General features: G+C 40.4%; 2 protein-coding genes across 3 annotated transcripts in view; both read left to right on the top strand.

Annotated features, from left to right (window-relative positions):
• The window catches only part of LOC129026546 (immunoglobulin kappa light chain), a 412,603-nt gene that overhangs the window by 197,597 nt on the left and 193,550 nt on the right, over positions 1-21,456 (top strand). The window lies entirely within an intron of this gene.
• LOC129026568 (uncharacterized) lies at positions 1,684-18,137 on the top strand. The gene is made up of 4 exons (XM_054473725.1): positions 1,684-2,191; positions 2,301-2,475; positions 4,167-4,237; positions 17,454-18,137. The coding sequence occupies exons 1-4, from the start codon at positions 2,104-2,106 to the stop codon at positions 17,771-17,773; spliced, it is 654 nt and encodes a 217-aa protein (XP_054329700.1). The 5' UTR covers positions 1,684-2,103; the 3' UTR covers positions 17,774-18,137.

The raw sequence follows: 21,456 nt of genomic DNA on the forward strand, positions 1-21,456 counted from the left end.
GGGCAGAAATAACCCCTGTACCCTTGAAAACAGATGAATCTACATGAGACTGAAATGAAGATGTAATCAACACAGGCAGGCCTACAGAGAAAGGGGTCAGGTCTCTAGCAGTTGATAGCAGAGCGGCTGTCCTTCTGGGGGCAGTAGTGAGAAGAGCTGCTCTCTTTCCTGCAGGAGACAGCTTGAATGTGGAGTCTCAGGCAGCAGGAGCTCCTCCCCAGCCTGCATCAGCAGTGCCATTCTTGGAATTGTTCCAGAGGCTTTGCCTGGAGCCTATTCCTTCAGGTTTTTCAACACTTTGCAAGGAATTTAATATCCTCTAGTAAATCCTTTTATGCTTCATGGATTTGACATCTGCAACAGGGAATATACACAGTTGACATCATTCACAGCCTCCTTTTTTCTTGCTAAATATAATGCTTTCCAGGTGGACCTGCCAGAGGAGGCCAATGTGAACAACAATCCATGTTGCCAAAAATGCAAGACAAATAAGCTCGGGAAAGCCACTGGGTTCTCACGTAGCTGCACTGTGCCCTGGTACAAAATGTGAGAATGTAAAATTCTTAGCTCCACCATCAGAGAGATGGTCTAGAGTGACCTTCTCAGCACAGTAAGTCAGTATTTATAGACATTTGAATACTAACACCTTTAACACCATAATATAGGCAAAAGTAGAAAAGAAGATAAATTGGACTACATAAAAATGTAAAATGGACATCAAAAGACATAATCAACACAGTGAAAATGCAACAAGTGGAATAGAAGAAAATATTTGTAAATCATATATCTGATAAGGGGTTAATAATGTCTAGTATATAAAAATAAGTCCTACATGTCAACATTAAAATAAAATACCTGATTAAAAACAAGAAAATTATATGAATCGACATTTCTCTGGAGAATATTCTTTAGAGATAATTAGATAACTAGCATAGGAAAAGATGCTTAATATTATTAATCCTTAGAAAAATAAAAACAAAACCCACCTCACACCTATTAGGATTTTTTTTTCCAACAGAAAATGACCAGTCTTGGTGAGAACTTAGGGAACTGGAACTCCTGTGGACACTGTCGTGGTGATGTAAATGGCCCACCTGCTGTGGGAAACCAGATGACAATTCCTCAAAGAATTAATAATGGAAATACTATATAATTCAGCAATTCCACTTTTGGACATATATCCAAGTAATTGAAGACATTAACTTGAGGAGATATTTGTATACCCACATTCAGAACCAAGTTACTCACAGTAGCCAACAGGTAGAGCAACTCAAATGTTCACAAAGGAGGGAACTGGTAATCCAAATGTGGTATATACATACAATACCATATTATTTACCTTTAAAAAGGGAAATTCTCACACATGCTATAACATGGATGAAACTAGAGGACATTACACTAAGTGAAATAAGCCAGTCGCAAAAAGATTACTGAGTTGTGATTTCATTATAGTATTTGCAGAATAGTTTCATTTTGTCTTCAATCAACCCAGTCCTCTTCCTTTTCTTGCTTGTAGTTTTCTAGAATGTTCTGGAACTGTAACATTCTGAGATAGGGCATGATTGGCCAGAACAGCCTGGGTTCCGTTTCTGTCCCTACTAGAAACAGGAATTTCTTCAACACTGTAGCCCAGTGTGTCATGTGATTCTAAGACATAAAACCCAGGGTGGGCTGCATTCCAGAGTCCCTCAGCTGCAGTCCTTGTGGGGTACGCACAGTCTAGAGTCAATCAGGCCCCCGCAGCTTTGTGCTCTCTGTGGCTGACTCTCTGTAAGTAGTAATCCACTTCATGTAACTGGTTGTGCATGAGTGTTGTGTCTCACTACATTTGGGTAAGTTGGGGACCAGTGCACAGCAAAGCTTCTTGGCAAAATTGGTGCAGTGAGAAGGTTGGATTCGAGAGAACCATGGCTTATTGGTGAAGCTGGAGGAACAATACTCTCCAGTACCTGGCCCAGGACAGAGACATCAGCCTGGGGATGCAAGGCCTGGACATGCAGATTGATGTTTAATGAGGAGGGAGGATAAATGAGCCGTGGTGAGAGGCAGCATTTGATGTGGCAGTGAGACAGTGGAAGCAGCGGAGAAGGAAGACAGCAAGAGATGGCCTTTTGTGAGAAGATGGACATAGCGATCAGCAATGGGCAACACAACTATTGGAGAAATGGCCAGAGAGCGACAGTGAGAGAGGGTGAGACAGTGATCAGCACGACAGCGATCAAAGCTACAGAGTTGCTAACATTGCAGAGCTGTTAATACTAGCCAAAGGCTGTTTGAAGAGCCATCATCTTTCCTGACAGGCAGTGGAGCTGAGCAGATAAGTAAGTGGCCACAGAGCCACTGCTTCATGCAGGCCAGCCGCTCTGTTCACCAGTTCGCCCGTGGAAATTCAACACACCCAAGCTGGGGAGCCTGGAGAGATCTTCATGCAGGCCCCACGTTAGAGACTGGCACCATTTTCGCTCCTGCACACCTGTACGTTTCCCCTCTGTCCACCTGCCCTATATCAGATGATCCAGGAAATAAGGCGTTTGGCTAGATAGTCCATTTGAAGTCCCCCATAACACACCTGACTACATCCTCCTTGCTCCTTGTTTTAGTCATTTCTCCTCTAATGCCATTTTATTTATCCATCAGCCATTTTGTCTTATTTTCTGCCCCAATATATGTGTTTGCTTTGCAGTTTTGTCTTTGGCTCCCTACTAATTATGTTTGTGCAGTTGTTTAAGGCAGGACACTTGGTTGAAAGAATTCTCCTATTCTGTTGACTATATGAAGCCAGAGTCACATTGTTCTATGGCCACAACCAGGCCTTTGGGGCTCACTGTTGGCCACCCCACTGAGGCTCCAGGATTTTCTGCACTGGTCAGCCCCTGGATACTCCAGGGTTTCCTGGCATTTGGTGTGGGGACAATCGTAGGCTGATACTCGGGTACTCCGGGTTTTCAGCATTTGGTATTGTTGGTCACTCCCTGGATGCTCCAGGGTTTTCAGCATTGACATTTGTCCGAGGATTGTGGATTGGAGTCTCATCCTATGGGAATCTTGGTTTGTCTTTTCTTGTGTTCTGCCCTAAAGTCATCATTTTCCATAATGGCATTTTGTTTTCTTGTTGTCACTTTTGTTACGCTTTTTCTTCTACTCTTTATTTAATTAAAATACTGCTTTAAGGCCGGGCATGGTGGCTCAAGCCTGTAATCCCAGCACTTTGGGAGGCCAAGGTGGGCTGATCATTTGAGGTCAGGAGTTCAAGACCAACCTGGCCAACCTGGTGAAAACTGTCTCTACTAAAAATACAAAAAAAAAAAGAGGTGGACATGATGGTGCATGCCTGTAATCCCAGCTACTTGAGAGGCTGAGGCACGAGAATTGCTTGAACCCAGGAGGCGAAGGTTGCAGTGAGCCGAGGTCGCACTACTGCACTCCAACCTGGGTAACAGAGTGACACCCTGTCTCAAAAAATAATGATAAATAAAAGTTAAAAAATAAAAATAGTGCTTTAGTCATATTTTGCTCAGTAACAAATGCTTACAATCCACTTTCATAATGTCTTCCTACCTCTTCTTACATCTTCTATGCAAGAAGTGGAAATCTGAGATGAGAACAATTGATGGCCCAGTCACTTTCTAGAAAATGGTCTGCATATTGAAACTCAGTTTTCTTAAGTTATTGATTTCCTAAATTATAGAAAATTTTGTTTTTGAGGCCGGGTGCAGTGGCTCGTGCCTGTAATCCCAGCATTTTGGGAGGCCGAAGAGGGTGGATCATTTGAGGTCAGGAGTGCAAGACCAGCCTGGCCAACATGGTAAAACCTCGTCTCTACTAAAAATACAAAAATTATCCAGGCGCAGTGGTATGTACCTGTAATCCTAGCTACTCGGGAGGCTGAGGCAGGAGAATGGCTGAAACCTGGGAGGCGGAGGTTAAAGTGAGCCAAGATCGCACCACTGCACTCCAGCCTGGGTGATAGAGCGAGACTCTATCTCAAAAAAAAAAAAAAAAAAAAGTAAAACAGAAAATTTTGCCCTTGTTACGATAACAAGTTCCTTTTAAAACTTCTGAGATTAGTGTCTTAGGGATTCAACTGTTGTATTTTGCTGCTTTCAGCTTATTCTCCCTTTAAAAAGGCCTGGGATGATTGCTGTCTGCTTTTGCTTCTTCACCAGCTCCTGTGACTTTTTCACCTCCAGTTCTGACTGTTGTTGCGGCCTTGATGCTAAAGTGTTTCGTCTTAGAGGTCAGTGGAAGCAATGTTTTCCCCCAACATAGTATTATTCTACGTACTTGGTTTTTTAACATATATAACTTTATTTGGGGCTTTACTTTTTTATTGTTATACAGCTTTAAAAATATTTATATTCTTCTTTGAGATGGAGTCTCACTCTGTCACCCAGGTTGCAGTGCAGTGGTCCAACCTCGGCTCACTGCAGCCTCCACCTCCTGGGTTCAAGCGATTCTCCTGCCTCAGCCTCCTGAGTAGCTGGGATCACAGGCACGTGCCACCACGCCCAGCTACTTTTTTTTTTATTTTTAGTAGAGCTGGGGTTTTACCATGTTAGCCAGGATGGCCTCTATCTCCTGACCTCATGATCTGCTTGCTTAAGGGCTAATGAGTGCCTGCCCACCTCCATGCAGTCTGGCCTAAAATATTTAATTGGCTATAAATGTTTTGATTCCAAACCCCTTGGCCAAAGGAACTACCAAAGAAACCTAATAAAATCTAATTCAGGCCATGGTGGGAAACAGGGAGTCAGACACACCTCGCTCTACCCCATTTGAAATGTAGGCCAGATTTAAAAGGCCTTTTAAAATTATGAAAATAAAACAGTGTCCTTTTCCACAAAAGAAAATAATAGCTCCTCTGTTTAACCAGAAGACTTAGTCTTACTAAAACCTTAAAAAGAAGGAACTGGCTGGGTTCCTTCTGGGTGAGTGCAGTGGCTCACACATGTAATCTCAACATTTTGGGAGGCTGAGGTGGGTGGATCACTTGAGGCCAGGAGTTCGAAACAGCCTTGCCAACATCATGAAACCATGTCTCTACTAAAATTACAAAAAATTACCTGAGCATGGGGTTACATGCCTGTAATCCAGCTACTCAGGAGGCTGAGGCATGAAAATAGCTTGAAACCAGGAGGCAGAGGTTACAGTGAGCCCAGCCGAGATTGTGCCACTGCACTCAGGCTTGGGCAACAGAGGGAGACTCTGTCTCAAAAAACAACAACAAAATGATCCCCCAAGAATCAATAATAACCGGAATAAAGGGGCCCTTATCAGATATTCTCAATTATTCCAACTACTGTTAGGCTTCAGGAAGCCACTAGTTGGGTACAGCTGTCCAGGATTAAATCTGTTTCTTACAAGGTCCTGCAGGCACAAAAGGTGGACACCACAACCTCCATTTATAAAACCTAGAAAACCTAAGGCTGTTGTTTTGCAAACACATAGATTAATAACGTGGTTCTGTGGGTGGTCATAGGAGCAATAATTTTTCTCTGTCTTCCAATTATGATTTTCTTGTTTAACATCCTAGTAAAGTTTATGTCTTCTAAATTTCATGTAAAGATGATACAGTCCATTACAAGTCTTCCAACCCATTCTGTCTTCTGACCCCACAAATGAAAGCATCCTGCCGTTGGGCCCCTTAGTTCAGGTACCAAAGATTTTTACTCCTCAAAGGCTAGGGAAGGCCTGCACCCATAAAGTCAGCAGGAAGCACTTACAGAAAATGGTCTCTGCTCTTCTGCAGTCTCCTTAAGATTAAGGAGTGTCTAATCTCTGAGGGGCAGTGAGGTAGGAGGTAGGTGGAACTCAACCCAGAACCAGATTGAAGAGTGGGTGACACAAGGAAGAGACACTGGAAGCACCTGTCCATAAGACATGCCCACCAGTGCCATATCAGTTTACCATTGCCATGGAAACACCTGAAAGTTACTGCCCATTTTCTCATTATTTCTGAATAACCCACTCCTTAATTAGCATGTCATTATAAGTGGGGATAAATATAACTGCAAAACTGCCCCTACACTGCTGCTCTTGGCATATGGCCTATGGGGTAGCTCTGCTCCACAAGAACAGTCACAGAGCTGTAATACTGCCACCTCAGTAAAGCTGTTTTCTTCTACCACCAGCTTACGCTCCATTCCTTCCTGAGTGAAGCCAAGAACCTGCCCTGCACCACTTTTGTCAAGTTAGTTGACATAAAATTACTCATAATATCCTCTCTTTATTTTTTTACTCTTATAGGCTGTGTAATGACTTCTTCCTTTCCACTTACAATATTGTGTTTTGTATCCTTTTTCTTTCCCTCTTCTTTATACACCCTTCATCAAGTAGTCACAGGCTTCAATTCACTTCTTTCTTGGTGGTAGTATGGCTCATGAGAAATACTGATTCTTCTGGGTATGAGGCCATTCACCATTTTTATATGTAGCAGTGTAAAAAGTCCTGTGACATAAGCCTCCACTTCACAAACTGACCACTGTCAAACATCATCTCCCAACCAATAGAGAATTTTTTTGTTCCTCACTAGTATAATTCACATAGGAGTAGAAATTTCAAGTTTAAATTATGGATTTGTACTTTACCACTTGGTGTATTCAAGAAGATGAATAATATTAATACCTCAGTAGGGCCGGGCGCAGTGGCTCAATCCTGTAATCCCAGCACTTTGGGAGGCTGAGGCAGGCAGATCACCTGAGATCAAGAGTTTGAGACCAGCCTGGCCAACATGGCAAAACCCCATCTCTACTAAAAATATGAAAATTATCCAGGTATGTTGGCACGCACCTGTAATCCCAGCTACTTGGGAGGCTGAGGCAGGAGAATTGTTTTATCCAGAGAGACAGAGGTCGCGGTAAGCCAAGATCGTGCCACTGTACTCCAGCCCAGATGACAGAGCGAGACTCTATCTCAAAAAGAAAAAAAAATAAAAATCAACAACAACAACAAAAATCAATAGCTTTGAATTTTAAACATCATAGTTCTTTCTCTCTAAAATAATGTAATGATTCTTTCAGGAGTTAGCCTGGTTTGACTCCTCTCTCCGCAACATGATAGAAGTGTGGCATAAATCTATGAAAAATTCCATTTCCCTGTTCCTACAACAACTATTTGGGATGGAAAACTCCTTCCCTTGCTCTAGTCCTTTCTTCTACACCCAGTTTCACCTCATCTGTGACTCCAAACAATACTTGTCAGGAAACATTCTGGAAAGAGCAAAATACTTCTAAGAGGTGTCAAGGATTCCTGGACCAACATCTGTCCATCTCTAAAGGGAGTTGTGAGGATGAGGAAGAGCAGAGCTTGTAAATCTTCTACTTGCTTTCACTCCCACTGCATTTCCTAACAACAACACCAGCAGAAACAGCAACAGCCATAACATCATAGGACAAACCTCTACTACTTCCAAGGCTTTTGTCGCAGTAAATCTTCTTTACCTCCATCACAGCAGCTAGAAGGTTTGATACCCATACAAATAGTGTTGTAGCTTTCTGTTCATAATTGGAAGAGTGGGCAAGACTCAGTGTAATGCAGGCATTCCTTAAGCCAGTTGCCATTCAGTTTTTAGATTATCATTGCACGCATATACCCAACATATGTCTAAATATGTGTAAAAATCCATGAAGCAAGAGTTATAATAGCTTGTGTTTTCTATTGTATTGTATTTTCCTCTTATAACATCTTCTGCTTTTTATCATTAAAAAAAATCTGTTGAAGACAGTCTAAATTAATTATTGGATCATAAGTAGATAAAATCTTTTTTTTTGATAACACATGGCTCCAATGAATATGTTTCTTTGCAAGACACAGTCCTCATTTCCAAATAACAAGCCTGACAAAATTATACTGGAGCGAGCCCACAAGTAATGATAGTAGCTTTTCCTTATTGTCAGTCCTGGGGCAAGAATAACACAAAAGATAACAAGGTGGAATAAAGATTACATAAAAAAGAAGAACAGCAACAGGACATGGGAACCTTTTATAGGGTAACATTTTGATAATGGATGATGAGAAGTAATGCGTTAGACAGGGATGGGCGGGAATGATTGAAGGTCTGAGTACTTTAGCACAGATTAAGACCAAATCATTAGGATTTTAAGAGTTGTGTACAGTTACTGAAGAAAATGCCTTAGAATTTAATTTAACTGTGGATAAAACATTCTTGGATTAGATTTAAGACTATTTTCCATGCTAAGTATATTTATAATGATGATGACTGTACTGCTGAATACTTAAACAATAAAAACAAAATTAATTGCTGCATACATAATGTCCTGAATACTATTGTAAATGTTTTATCTTATATTCTTTAAACTGTCTACAGCACTGTAAGGTAGGTACCAGTATTGTCACAGTTACACAGATATGGAAACTGAGACACAGGGAAGTTAAGTTACTTGATCAGTTTCAAGCAATTGGCAAGCCATGGAGCATCTATGTCATGGCCTGCCAGGACATGTGACTGTAAGCACAAGTTTTTAACTTTTTAACTCAAAGAGGATATGTGGCTGGGTTAATGGAAAGCTTCAGGACCCTCAGAAAACATTACTAACAAGCAAATGAAAGGTGTATCTAGAAGATTAAGTTCTAACAGACTCTTCTTTTCAATAGATCCAACAATGCACTTAGAGAGATGACTGGGCATATTGAGGATAGGAAGAGAGAAATGAAAACACAGCCTTTTATATTGTTCTTAACAGGCTTGTGCCAAATATCATCTGGGTGAATTTAGGTGATTGAGGAAAATAAAGGCACAGGAGTGAAATTCTGTGAGCGCAAGGAAGAAGTTCTACACTCAGACTGAGCCAACAGACTTTTCTGAACTGACAACCAGGGAGGCGCAGGATGCTCAGTGCAGAGAGGAAGAAGCAGGTGGTCTCTGCAGCTGTGAAAGCTCAGCTCCCGCCCCAGCTGCTTTGCATGTCCCTCCCAGCTGCCCTACCTTCCAGAGTCCATATCAATGCCTGGGTCAGAGGTCTGGGGAGGAACTGCTCAGTTACGACCCAGAGGGAACCATGGAAGCCCCAGCACAGCTTCTCTTCCTCCTGCTACTCTGGCTCCCAGGTGAGGGGAATATGAGGTGGTTTTTCACAGTAGTGAAATCTCCTGACACCTATAGAAATATAATTAAAATTCAGTGTAGATCAACAATTTTGGCTCTACTTAAAGACAGTGGGTTTGATATAGGTTACAATCATGCATTTCTGTTTTATTTTCAATCTCAGATACCACCGGAGAAATTGTGATGACGCAGTCTCCAGCCACCCTGTCTGTGTCTCCAGGGGAAAGAGGCACCATCTCCTGCAGGGCCAGTCAGAGTGTTAGCAACTACTTAGCCTGGTACCAGCAGAAACCTGGGCAGTCGCCCAGGCTCCTCATCTATGGTGCATCTAACAGGGCCACTGGCATCCCAGCCAGGTTCAGTGGCAGTGGGTCTGGGACAGACTTCACTCTCACCATCAGCAGCGTGGAGCCTGAAGATTTTGCAGTTTATTACTGTCAGCAGTATAATACTGGAACCCACAGTGATTCAACATGAAACAAAAACCTCAACAAGACCATCAGTGTTTACTAGATTATTCCAGCTGCTTCCTTTACAGATAGCTAGTGTGGTGGCCACTCAGTTTTAGCATCTCTGCTCTATATGGCCATTTTGGAGTTCAAGTTCTCAAGTCCAAAATTACTTATATTAGTCCATTACCTCATTCCATTTCAGTATGGCTATTATGTTCATTTAAATGCATTTTAGAAGGCATCTCTGTTTATGGCATCACAAAGAGTTTAATAAATCTTCTGTTCAAGAATAAACAACAAACACACCTATAAATATAAAGCTAAAATATCAAAATATTTCAGCACTTTGAAAATTGGCAAAGCATAAAATAATTAAGCATTTATATTCTTTATAGAAAAAAAGTACTAGTGTTTTGAGTAAGAACAGAAAAAGTCTGTAGCCTTTTGCCTGTGACAGCACCCTTCTACCCCCAGCTGGTCAACATGAATTATAGAACTGGAGTTTTACCAATGTGAGGATAGCAAATAAAACTGGAAGCTTGCTGCCAAAGTGGGTGGACTTGAGTAAAGCCAAGGAGTGGAAAAAAATTCTTCAGTGTTTCCAGCTAAAGATGGAGAACTCCATAGGAAATGAACAGAAAAAGCCCACAGCTTTGCTAGTGCAAGATGATGCCCTGTTTGGGGCAAGTAGTACATCTGCTGACACTAAATAGCAGATTCCTGGATAAGATAGGCCCATATTGCTGAAACAATCTCTGCACATATTCCTGGAGACCTAGAAGCTATAGATATGAGTGATGAGACCCAAGAGTTCCTGTTGCAAAGTAAAACCAGAGGGAGGTAAGAACTCGCTGCATTTTGCATGCAGTTTGCTTTTTAAACTACACACAGATGGATTCACAGAAGACAGATTTAAAAGCTCCAGATATTTGAGCAAAATGTCTCAAATTGTTGGTGACCCCTATGCTATGCAGATACATGTGCAGTTCCTATAAATTCAAACTAAAGTTTAATATTAAGAATAAAAAGAAGCAGAGATATCAGTGGTCCAACACCACATGAGATACAGATTTTCCAATATCATGCAATGAAAATGCTTTGAATACATCTAATCCACTGAACATTATAGCTCAGCCTATTCTATCCTAAATGTGCTCAGAACACATATATTAGCTTACAGTTGGGCAACATTATCTAACACAAAGGTTATCTTACAATAAAGTGTTGAATACCTTACATAATTGATTGAATACTGTACTGAAAGAGGAGGTAGAAATAGTTGTATGAATACAAGAAGTACTATTTCTACTTGAATGCCTGTCACTTACACACCATTTGAAAGTCAAAAAATTGTAAGTCCAACTATCGTAAGTCAGGTACTGTCAGTAAGTTCAGACAAGTAACTAAGAAGAAAATTTAAAAATGCTCAGAAAAATGAAACAAATTCGAGGCCTGACATGATAGCTCAAGCCTGTAATCCCAGTACTTTGAGAGTCTGATGCAGAATGATGACTTGAGGCCAGGAGTTTGAGACCATGCTGGAAAAAATAGCTACACCCTTATCTCTACAAAAATTTTTTTTTTAAAAAGCAGAGAGTGGTGACATGCACCTATATTCCCAGCTACTCAGGAGGAAGAAACTGGAGGATAGCTTGAGCCCAAGAGGTCGAGTCTGCAGCGAGCTATGATCACACCACCAAGCTCCAGCCTGGCTGACAGAGTGAGACTCTGTTTCTAAGAAAATTAAAATTAAAATTAAAAAACCCACAATCTAAAGAGAGGTACTATAATATATTGTCAAAAATGTACAGTTTTCAGTTTAAAAAATCCTGGAAAAAACAGGGAAGTATGATCGATATTGAAGGAATAAAAATAAAGAAACTACAACAACAACAATAGAAAACAGTCAATGAAAGCTGATTCTAACTTGTCCTAATTGTTGGCTTTAGCAAAGGCTACAAAGCAGTTAATATGCAGATGTTAAAATAATTATTTTTAAAACTATGATTATTGACATAGAAAAGACAATATTTAAAAAAAAAGATTCAGCAAGTAGGGACTCAAGAAAAGAAATGGAAAGTGTAAAAAAAGACCAAATGGGAACTCCAGAAATGAAAAGTACAATAATCCAATTTAAATATGTATTAGCTAGGTCTAATAGCAATTTGAGATGTCAGAACAATCAGTTAACTTGAAAATAGAGGACTAGAAAGTATTGAGTCTAAAGAAAATGTTCAGAAAAAAAGGAAGAAAACTTCAGAGATGTATAGCTCAGAGTGAAAGACACCAACAAATGTATAATGAGAGTCACAAAGGAAGAGAGACAGAGAAAGTGGCTGAAAAAATATTTGGAGAAATAATGACAAAAACGTCTCGAAAGTAAGAAAAAATATTCTCAGATGAAAAAATTCAATAAAAACCTTTTAGATACTCAATAGAAATTAATAACTGAACACATTATATTAAAATATTGAAAGACAAAGAGAAAATCTTCATTGCATAAAGAATGAAAGCAGACACTTTATGCAGAGACACAACAATATAGCTATTGGCTTCATTTTCATTGGGACCAATAGAGGCTAGAAGCTGTGAAATGACATATTTAAATGCTGAAAGAAAAAAAAAAAGAAGGCAACCAGGAATTCTATATCAAGTGAAAATATCCTTCATCTCTAACAAAAAAGCAAAAAAATTCTTTGGTAAACAAAATATGTTCATTCGTAGCAGCTATGTCTTATAAGACACTTGAGGGAAAACACTTCAGAATCCCAGGAAATGACATCAGACAGGACCTTGAGTCCACTGGAAGAAATGAAGGCTTCAAAAGTAGTAAAGAACAATACTAAGGCTAAAAAGATAAAAATACACTTCATGCTATTTATGTGAAGTTCAAGATGGGGAAACCTAAATGATTGTGTTAGATGTCAGAAAGATAGTTACTTTTGCTGAATGAGAGTGGTGAAACCTTACAAAGATTTTCCATGAGGGAAGCACAAGAGCATGTGAAATATTCTGTCATTCCACCTGGACAATGAATTACACATAAACTTTATTCAGTTATGCACTCAAGATATGTGCACTTTACTCTGGCTATTTTATCAATTGAAATAAAACTAATAAAAACCAAACCTAGACTCTTTCCCGCTTACCAGTAATCACAGCCAAGAGCCCAGACTAATTTGGAATATTATTATTATTAACACCACTTCTTTCCCCTATCTTGACACTTACACTTTTTATCCAGCTGCAGTTTCACAGCTCCACCTCTGGCCCATTCTTTTGGAAGACCCCATAGCCATAGGTCAGGTAACAACTATAGAAGACTCATAAATGGCATGTTTGATGGGTAATTAGCAGAAAACAACTTTTATGTATCGCATATTGTCCTATGCACAGGGTACAATACATGTGAGTAGAGAGTCCCTCTAGCATAGAAAAGAAGTGTGAACTAGACCTTCAGAATGTGATCCAGTTTTTAGAGTTCATCAGAAGAACACAGATCGAGGTGTCCTCTCATCTGGGTATGGGAAAGTGAACTGACTGCAGGTTCTCCCCAGATCAGTGGCCCATGGCTTTGGAGACATGTACGTGAAACTCACATTTCTTCATATCCACAGTCACTTCCTGGATTCACCCATAAGAATGATGGTCTGGCTTCCCAGTTATTTAGGAACTCTGTACACAGGCTGTCAGTTACTCAAACGACAATTAAAAATAGTGACTTTGATTAAATATATATCAGTAGTTATATTCTGGAGGGAAAAATGAGCAGAGGGAATATATTTTAATATCAAATGAAAAATTGCAACCTTGTGACTCCTTACTTTTCCCATATAATTCATTATGCTTGTGTTGAAACTTCAGAGTATCAAATAAGCCCCATATATTCATCCCTAAAGCTTTGTGTTTGTCCAACCTGAGCCCACGTTTGGGCCATCCACTGGCATCCGAGTACACTTGTGAGATGATCACTGTCCAGACAGCATTACTAGGGTGACTCACAGGCTGCTCCATGCTGAGTGTCTCCCCTTGAACTCCCAGCATCACTAACCCTGAAGGACTGTCCTCCTGTCCTCCACAGCACCCAGGACACAGCCTGCCCTGCCATCATTTCACTGCCCAACTCAAAACCTCATCACAGATTTCACTGGCTCAAAGACCAAGTCATGTCCCAGGCAGAGGCTGGTTTGGGGGCCTAAGAGAAACTATTTTTTTCAAAAATTTTTCTGTTAGAAATTTCCAGGGATTTATAAGCTGAATTTCTATACATAGTTACTATCTTAAAAATAAAAGGTATTTGTAATATGAGAAACATAAAAGATAGAAAATAATTAAATCCCACAAGAGCATCATCTAGTCAGAGACTTCAAATTCAACTAATCAAATTCTGAGCTCCCTGCATTGTGGTCCATCTCCATGGTGTCTATGCGCTCCACCCTTATCAAATATATGTTCAAAGAATTATTTTAACCTTTAAAAAATAATTAAAAAGGAATTTTTAAAGATAGTGATTCAACAAATAGAGACTCTCAAACAGAGAAACTATGAAAGCAGACCTACTGGAAATTCTAGAAATGAAAAGTTCAATAACTCAATTGAAAAATGTCTTATATAGACTCAACAGCAATTTAAGATGACACAAGAATCAGTAAACTGAAAAACAAGTCAATAGAAATGATCTCATATAAAGAAGGGAAAAATTATAAAGAAGAATGAATAAAACCTCAGACATTATAGGTCCGTGTAACAATGCCAACAAATTTGAATTAGGAATCACAAAGGAAAAAATAGAAAGAGGCTAAAAAACGTGATCCCATCTTTATGTCCATGTGTACCCCATGTTTAGCTCCCACTTATAAGTGAGAACATGTGGTATTTAGTTTTTGGTTTCTGCATCAGTTCACTTAGGAAAATTGCTTCCAGCTGCATCCAAGTTTCTGCAAGGACATGATTTTGTTCCTATTTATTGCTGCATACAATTCCATGGTGTATTGTTGCAGGAAGTCAGGGACCCCAAACGGAGGGACCGGCTGGAGCCATGGCAGAGGAACATAAATTGTGAAGATTTCATTTTAATATGGACATTTATCAGTTCCCAAATAATACTTTTATAATTTCTTATGCCTGTCTTTACTTTAATCTCTTAATCCTGTTATCTTTGTAAGCTGAGGATGTACATCACCTCAGGACCACTGTGATAATTGTGTTAACTTTCCAAATTGATTGTAAAACATGTGTGTTTGAACAATATGAAATCAGTGCACCTTGAAAAAGAGCAGAATAATAGCGATTTTTAGGGAGGAAGGGAAGACAACCATAAGGTCTGACTGCCTGCGGGGTTGGGCAAAAAGGGCCATATTTTTCTTCTTTCTGAGAGCCTATAAACAGACATGCAAGTAGGGAAGATATCACTAAATTCTTTTCCTAGCAAGGAATATTAATATTAATACCCTGGGAAAGGAGTGCATTCCTTGGGGGAGGTCTATAAACGGGTGCTCTGGGAATGTCTGTCTTATGCGGTTGAGATGAGGACTAAGATACGCCCTGGTCTCCTGCAGTACCCTTGGGCTTACTGGGGTGGGGAAAAACTCTGCCCTGGTAAATTTGTGGTCAGACCAGTTCTCTGCTCTCGAACCCTGTTTTCTGTTGTTTAAGATGTTTATCAAGACAATACATGCACTGCTGAACATAGACCTTTATCAGTAGTTCTGCTTTTGCCCTTTGTCCTGTTCCCTCAGAAGCATGTGATCTTTGTTAGACCCTTATTAGTAGTTCTGCTTTTGGCCCTTTGAAGCATGTGATCTTTGTACCTACTCTCTGTTTTTACACCCCCCTCCCCTTTTGAAACCCTTAATAAAACTTGCTGGTTTTGAGGCTTAGGTAGGCATCACTGTCCTACCGATATGTGATGTCACCCCTGGTGGCCCAGCTGTAAAATTCTTCTCTTTATACTTTCTCTCTTTATTTCTCAGCCAGCCAACACTGATGGAAAATAGAAAGAACCTACATTGAAATTTTGGGGGCAGGTTCCCCTGATAGTGTATATATACCACAGTTTCTTTATCCAGTCCATGGTTGATGGGCACAATAGACATTGGGGACTACTAGAGGGGAGAGAGAGGCAGGAAGGGCAGGGGCTGAAAAACTACCTATGGGTACAATCTTCACTACCTGGTTAATAAGTTCAGTCATACACCAAACCTCAGCATCGTGCAAAATAACTGTAACATATCTGTACATGTATGCTCTGATTCTAAAATAAAAACTGCAAAAGATAAAAAAGGAGAAATAATGAAAATCATCTGTCGAAGTGATGAAACACATTAAACTATATGTGAAAGAAACTCAGTGAAACCTTTTCAGAATAAGCACAATGCAATTCAGAACTATACACATTATAGTACCAACGTTGAAAGACAAAGACACAGAGAATTTGGAATGCATCACTAAAATACCAATTTACTCTATACTAGGAAGTAATAATAAAGCCATCAGCTAAATTTTCATCATTACCAATGGAGATGAGAAGACAGTGGAATGACATATTTAAATACTAGGGGAGAAAAGTCAGCCACAAATTCTATATCCAGCAAAACAACCATTTAAATATAAAGGCAAGGTAGAAATATTCCTTTATATACAAAGATTAATTCATTAATAGCATATAAGCCTTGCAAGAGATTCAAGAGAAAATTCTTCAGAATCACAGGGAATGAATGACAGCAGATAGCAATTCAAATTGACAAGAAGGAATCAAGGCCTCAAAAAAATGAAAGAAATAAGAAAGAAGCTACAAAAAATGTTTACTTTACGTGATATAAAGATTAAGTCCAGGGAAAAAAACAAACAATTATAATAGATGTCAGAATATCAGTTATATTGATTGTGTTTTGAGCAGCAGTTTTTGACTGGGAAGGTGCATAATGAAAGCAGTGAGAGAATTGGAAACCTTAGCTATTTTGATGTGGATCATGACATGAAATGATCTGGATCTTGAAACTCATTTGCACCCTTAATATTTTCACCCTTTGCACTGTGTGTTTTACCTTAGATAAAATAAAATGAAATAAAATAAAATAAACCTAGACTCTCTTAAATAAACCAGAACAAAGAAATAAAAATCACCAAATATTTATGAAAGATCAGCCTTATTAAAGAGAAATGGAAAACATGCCTGAGAAAGTCCTAAAGAAGTAGAAGTCTAGTAGAGGAAACAGCAGGAAACATCTACATATGGCCCTTCTGCCACTCAGGCAACACAGATTTTTCCTGTATTGATTTCCTTAAAACATAAAATATATTTATGTCATTTTGCTCACGAGAGAGGCCCCCAACTTCTCCTTGGCTCTTTCCACCCCACTGCACCCACCAGGGGATTTGCATACTGTCCCCTAGGGAGGACCTTCCCTTGTGAGTCTGAGATAAAAGCTCAGCTCTAACCTTGCCTTGACTGATCAAGACTCCTCAGTTCACCTTCTCACAATGAGGTTCCCTGCTCAACTCCCAGGGCTGCTAATTATCTGGGTCACTGGTAAGGGCAGAAGGGAAATAAGGGAGGATAACGGGGTGGGAGTGTGAACTCTGGGGGACCCACTGCCTCCCATGTGTATTCTGTCCTCCTGTTAGATGTGTTTTCTCCTCCAGGATGGGGCATGTGATGCCTAGATCTGTGAGAGTGAGGAAGATTCCAGAAGGAGCAAGGACATGTACTTTAGTGAGAGCTGTGACATAGAAAGAGGGGGATGGGGTAGGTGACTTCTAGAGGCCCCTTTGTGCCTTGCAAATCTTGGTTCTTTTTATACCTGTATGTTTTGGGAGTATTAACCAAAATCACACGCAAAAAATAATTGAGCAAAACATAAATAACAGACAAAAAAATGATTTAAATGACTCACAATGTTTGTACATAACCTTGCACTTCTCTCTTATTATTTCAGGATCCGATGGAGATGCTGTGATGACCCAGCCTCCACTCTCCCTGCCCATCATCCCTGGAGAGCCGGCATCCATGTCATGCAGGTCCAGTCACAGCCCCCTTCACAGTAATGGATACACCTATTTGAATTGGGACCTACAGAAGCCAGGCCAGCCTCCACAGCTCCCAGTTTATTTGGTTTCCAACTGGGACCCTGGAGTCCCAGACACATTCAGTGGAGGGAGTCGCGGACAGATTTCACGCTTAAAATCAGCAGGGTGGAGGCTGAGGATGTTGGGGTTTATTATTACCAGCAAAATACATTCTTTAGATTTGGTTTAGCAGTTTCTAGAGTACTTGTACATTGATAAGGTTTGGTGATATTAAAACACTCTTTCCCTCCCCTCCTTCACCTCCCCCCACCACTTTTCATAAGGCAGACCGCTAACCAGGACAGCACCAGGCACTGTATTTTTTCCTACTTTTATCAGGAAGAACCCAAATAAAAATCTTCACAGTCTAGATTTTTAAATTACTAGATATGTTGTGGCAAATGTATACAAAAATAAAGACCTAGTGCCAAAAGTCTTTGCACAGTCTCAGCCACAGCATATTGAAGTAAAAAAGTAGTTTTCTGAACTCTAAGGCTGGGTTTCAACAATAAGGACCAAATTTGAAAGAATAAAGAAACATATGTATGCCATCTGAAATGGAATCTGGTTCAATACAAGATAATATACAAGCTAACTTTTTACCCCTTGAAAAATAACCATCTGAAGACTTTGAACTGAGGGCAGTAAGTGAGAGACTTGTGGGTTGTGTTCGAGATTTGAACCCAGATGGAAGTTCTCATGTATTTCTTGGGAAGAATCACAGAGTTGAGAGACCCCTGCCTGGCATTCAAGACTGGGCCCTGATGCCACTGCAAGCTCATGAGAAAGTGCTGCATCTCACTAAGCTCTAGGTCATTAGCGACTCAAAGGTTAGGGAGGTTTGTGTCCAAATATACTTTAGGTCATTTCAAACTTTCAAGTTCAACCCAGCAGGCCATAGATGAGCCTCCAAAAGTTGATTCTGCTTCCATCATTTACCTAGGAATGATTTGAGAAAGAAATTATAATATCCTGTATGTGTATTAGGCAGTAATAAGTTGAGTATATCTGCTGTATAATAAACTTGCATATTTCACAAGTTAATATAAGAAAAAACTATAATTAAACTGATTAATTCAAATGAAAGCATGAATCAAGAAAATTGGAGGAAACAAGAAGGTAGGTTTAACCTTAACTTTACAAATAATTGCATTATAAATAAACAAATTTTTCCAAGTAAATCATAAAATTATCAGACAGGATTAAAATCAAAGATGTATGCCACTCATTAAATACACACCATAGTAGGAATATAGAATGGCTTTAAAAATGAAAGGATGAAACGCACATATCATGCAAGAACTGAGCAAAAGAAACTAGATTGGGATTTTAATGCAAGAGACAAAATGGATATTTCATTAAAATTCTAAATCTGCCTGAGTCCTGTATTAGTACGTTTTCACCCTACTGATAAAGACATACCTGAGACTGGGCAATTTACAAAAAAAAAGAGATTTAATGGTCTTACAATTCCACATGGCTGGGGAGGCCTTACAAACATGGTAGAAGAAGCAGCAAGTCACATCTTACGTGGATGGTCTCAGGCAAAGAGAGAGAGCTTGTGCAGGAGAACTCCTCTTTATGAAACCATCAGATCTCATGAGACTTATTCATTATCTTGAGAACAGCATGGAGAAGAACTGCCCCAAAGATACAATTACCAACCACCAAGTCCCTCCTACAACTTGTAGGAATTCAAGATGAGATTTGGCTGTGACACAGCCAAACCATATAATTCCACCCCTGGCCCCTCACAAATATCATGTCCTCACATTTCAAAACCAATCATGCCTTTCCTGCAGTCCCCCACAATCTTAGCTCATCTCAACATTAACTCAAATGTCCACAGTCCAAAGTCTTATCTGAGACAAGGCAAGTCCTTTCTGCCTATGAGCCTGTGAAACCAAAAGCAAGTTAGTTACTTCCTAGACAATGGGGGTACAGGCATTGGGTAAATGTAGCCATTTCAAATGGGAGAAATTGGCCAAAAAAAAAAGGGGCTACAGACCCCAGGCAATCTGAAATCCAGCAGGGCAGTTAAATCTTAAAGTACCAAAATGATTGCCTTTGATTCCATGTCTCATTTCCAGGTCACACTGATGTAAGAGGTGGGTTCCCACGGTCTTGAGTAACTGTGCCCCTGTGGCTTTCCAAGGTACAGTCTCCCTCCTGGCTGCTTACAAGGGCTGGCACTGGATGTTTGCGGCTTTTCCAGGTGAATAGTGCAAACTATCAGTGGATCTACCATTCTGGAGTCTGGAGGACAGTGACCCTCTTCTCATAGCTCCACTAAGCAGTATCCCAGTAAGGACTCTGTGTGGGGGCTCCAACCCCACATTTTTCTTTTGCACTGGCCTAGCAGAAGCTATTCATGAGCACCCCACCCCTGTCACAAACTTTGGCCTGGGCACCCAGGTGTTTCCATACATCCTCTGAAATCTAGGTGGAGGTTCCCAAACCCAAATTCTTGACTTCTGGGCACTTGCAGCTCAACACCACATGGAAGCTGCCAAGGCTTGGGGTTTGCGCCCTCTGAAGCCACAGCCTGAGCTCCACATTGGCCCCTTGTGCCATGGCTGGAACAACTGGGACACAGGCCACCAAGTCCTTAGACTGCACACAGCATGAGAACCCTGGGCCTGGCCCACATAATTACTTTTTCCTCCTAGGCCTCTGGGCCTGTGATGGGAGCGGCTGCCGTGAAGACTTCTGACATGCCCTGGAGACATTTTCCCCATTGTCTTGGGGATTAACATTGGGCTCCTCGTTACTTATGAAAATTTCTGCAGCTGGCTTGAATTTCTCAGAAAATGGGATTTTCTTTTCTATCACATTGTCAGGCTGCAAATTTTCTGGATATTTAGGCTCTGCTTCTCTTATAAAACTAAATGCCTTTAACAGCACCCAAATCATCTCTTGAATGCTTTACTGCTTAGAAATTTCTCCCACCAGATACCCTAAATCATCTCTCTCAAATTCAAAGTTCCACAAATCTCGAGGACCAGGGCAAAATGCCACCAATCTCTTTGCTAAAACATAACAAGAATAACCTTAGCTCCAGCTCCCAACAAGTTCCTCATCTTCATCTGAGACCACCTCAGCCTCAATTTCATTGTCAATACCATTATCAGCATTTTGGCCAAAGCCATTCAACAAGTCTTTAGGGAGTTTCAAACTTGCCCACATTTTTCTGTCTTCTTCTGAGCCCTCCAAACTGTTCCAAGCTCTGCCTGTTACCCAGTTCCAAAGTCACTTCAACATTTTTGGGTATCTTTTCAATGTTTCCCCACTCTCCTGGTGCCAATTTACAGTATTAGTCCATTTACACACTGCTGATAAAGACATATCCAAGACTAGGCAATTTACAAAAAAAGAGGTTTAATGGACTTACAGTTCCACATGGCTGGAGAGGCCTCACAGTCATGACAGAAGGCAAGGAGGAGCACATCGAATCTTACCTGGATGGCAGAAGGCAAAGAGAGAGAGCTTGTGTAGAAGAACACCTCTTCATAAAACCATCAGAACTCAAGAGACTTATTCACTATCATGAGAACAACATAGGGAAGACTTGCCCTGGGTATTACAAACAATATCACGTGGTGGGGTACACTCCCCACGATATTGGGAGTAATATCATCCTCTCCCCCACTGGATATTGTGAACAATATCACAAGATGGGGCTACATCACTTGCAATATTGTGAGTAATATCATCCTCCCCCCCCCAGGTATTATGAACAATATCAAAGTGGGGGATACACCACACGTGATATTGGGAGTAATATCATCCTCTCCTCACCAGGTATTACGAACAATATTACATGGTGGGGGTACAACGCCTGAGATGTTGGGAGTAATATCATCTTCTCCCCCT

The sequence above is a fragment of the Pongo pygmaeus genome, chromosome 12 (genome assembly GCF_028885625.2).
Source record: "Pongo pygmaeus isolate AG05252 chromosome 12, NHGRI_mPonPyg2-v2.0_pri, whole genome shotgun sequence".
In the NCBI taxonomy this organism is placed as follows: Eukaryota; Metazoa; Chordata; class Mammalia; order Primates; family Hominidae; genus Pongo; species Pongo pygmaeus.